The 2,206-nt window shown below is 37.4% G+C and overlaps 1 protein-coding gene across 1 annotated transcript in view; it reads right to left on the minus strand.

Annotated features, from left to right (window-relative positions):
- Nucleotides 1-276: 276 nt before the first annotated feature.
- G2E3 (G2/M-phase specific E3 ubiquitin protein ligase) overlaps nt 277-2,206 on the minus strand; it is a 64,837-nt gene continuing 62,907 nt past the window's right edge. The window contains exon 15 of the mRNA XM_008567156.1: nt 277-666. Within this exon, the coding sequence (XP_008565378.1) occupies nt 410-666 (257 nt within the window). The 3' untranslated portion in view covers nt 277-409. The remainder of the gene's footprint in view (nt 667-2,206) is intronic.

Consider the following 2,206-nt stretch of genomic DNA (forward strand, 5'->3'; position numbering starts at 1 on the left):
CTTGGGAGTGTGGCGGCACTCCCGCCGAGGGTTCGGATCCCACATGCAGACTGGCCGCTCACTGGCTGAGAGGGGTGCGGGCGCAGCACCGAGGGTTGCGATTCCGTTGCTGGTCCCCACCGAGGGTTGCGATTCCGTTGCCGGTCCCGGTCCGGTGCGGGCGCAACACTGAGGGTTGCAATCCATTGCCGGTCATGAATTGCCGGTCATGAAAAAAAAAAAAACCAAAAAGGAAAAAAAAAAATTGTTTTTTAGCTTAAATGGCCATAACCAAACTTTATGTTATCATAAATTTTATTGGGCTAAGCAGCTAACAAATCTGTTCAGAAGTGATGATGAACATATTTCTGAAACAAGAGGTTATCAGTAGCAGCTTTTAAAGAAACCTCTCTTTGTTCAAAGAAACATTTTAATGTACAATGTAGTGAGGATTTTCTTCCTTCTCTAGTCTTAGAGTGTTCTTTATGGTGAAATCCATATTTTCTTCAAACTCTTTGTATGTACTGGTGATAGGAAGTGCTAAACAGTTTTTACACTTGTTTCCAACAGGAAAATCCATACGTCGGCACTCAATTGAAGGAGTGGGTTTAAATCCAGCAGGAGGAATGGAACTGCAACCAGTTGCAAAAAGAAGAATGTCTTCCATTGTTGTTGCAGATTTACCATCTAGAAAGTTAACCAATAAAAGAGAAGAAAGAAAAATAAATGCATGTTATATATTGCTATCATCACAGACTCTTCCCCCAACTAGACTGGGAATATTGAAAGGCATAAGATTTCCACATTCACCTTGGGCAAACTAAATTATTGAGTCAAGCGTAGTAAGAGGCAAAAAGTACAGTCAGTAAATGAATCTCAAAGTAGAACTCAAAATCATTTTGTCCAACTACTGATTGTGTATTTGACCACTTCTAGATCATCACTATTTGATAAACTATTTCAACAAGTGCAGAGAGAAAAATTAAATGGGGAAAAAACAAACAAACCCCTAGCTAAATGAAATTTCCACTAAAAATTTTCTCCACTCTAATAACAGAAATGATTTTACATTGCTAATGCTCAATGATAAATATTGTNAAGCATTCATAGAAGCAGTATTTATTTCTACAGGGTGAGATTAGAATGGGTTTTTCATTCTATTTGTATTTTTTTTTTTACTTTATACATTACTTATATAATAATAGATATCATTCAAGAGCAAAAAAGATAACTGTATGGTGCCAGCTTACCTATCATATAACCATCTTGATAATAAATAACTGTCAAATGGCCAAACCTACAGCATGGCAATCCACAGATATCATTCATATACCTAAAATGATTATGGATCACGCATGCTGAATACTACACATAGGATATGGAAAAAAACACACAAAAAACTCCAAAAAACCAACCCTATGATTAAAGCCAAGGTTTTAAAGAAAACACACTTTCTTAGGTATTTTCAACTACGTTCTATCCACCTCAGAAGTGTTTGTAACCTATGGAACGTCCATAGATTCCAGAATATTTGTGCAATTCTGCTTTTTATATAATACTTCTCACATTAGTGTGGATCATTTTAATATAAATCGATAACCTAAAAACATTTTTAACTAATTTAGTGCCATCCCAGAAAAGCATATATATAACACATACCCGAGAATATATGCCTCTGATTCATATAACAGGATTTAACCAATTAGCTTTTCTTTTTAAAGCTTTAGATAAGGAATAATTTGAAAATTGCATAAAACAAGAAAAACTGTGGCATCCTATATGTAACCCTAATTTATAAAAATAGCAAGAAAGTTTTTTTCTTATATATACCATGCTACTATACCCAAATAAGTCTGTACAACCATTCTAAAAGTATTTATATTGCGGTTTATGAAGCATGTTAAGAAAATTGAAAAATATCACCAATTTTGACTAGTAAGCCTTAACAAAAAAAATTTTTTTTAGGGGCCGGCCCGGTGGCGCACTGCTACAGTGCGCCGCTTGGGAGTGTGGCGGCACTCCCGCCGAGGGTTCGGATCCCACATGCAGACTGGCCGCTCACTGGCTGAGAGGGGTGCGGGCGCAGCACCGAGGGTTGCGATTCCGTTGCTGGTCCCGGTCCGGTGCGGGCACAACACTGAGGGTTGCGATCCATTGCCGGTCATGAAAAAAAAAAAAACCAAAAAGGAAAAAAAAAAATTGTTTTTTAGCTTAAATGGCCATAACC

Source organism: Galeopterus variegatus, unplaced genomic scaffold (genome assembly GCF_000696425.1).
Source record: "Galeopterus variegatus unplaced genomic scaffold, G_variegatus-3.0.2 Scaffold299, whole genome shotgun sequence".
Lineage (NCBI taxonomy): Eukaryota > Metazoa > Chordata > Mammalia > Dermoptera > Cynocephalidae > Galeopterus > Galeopterus variegatus.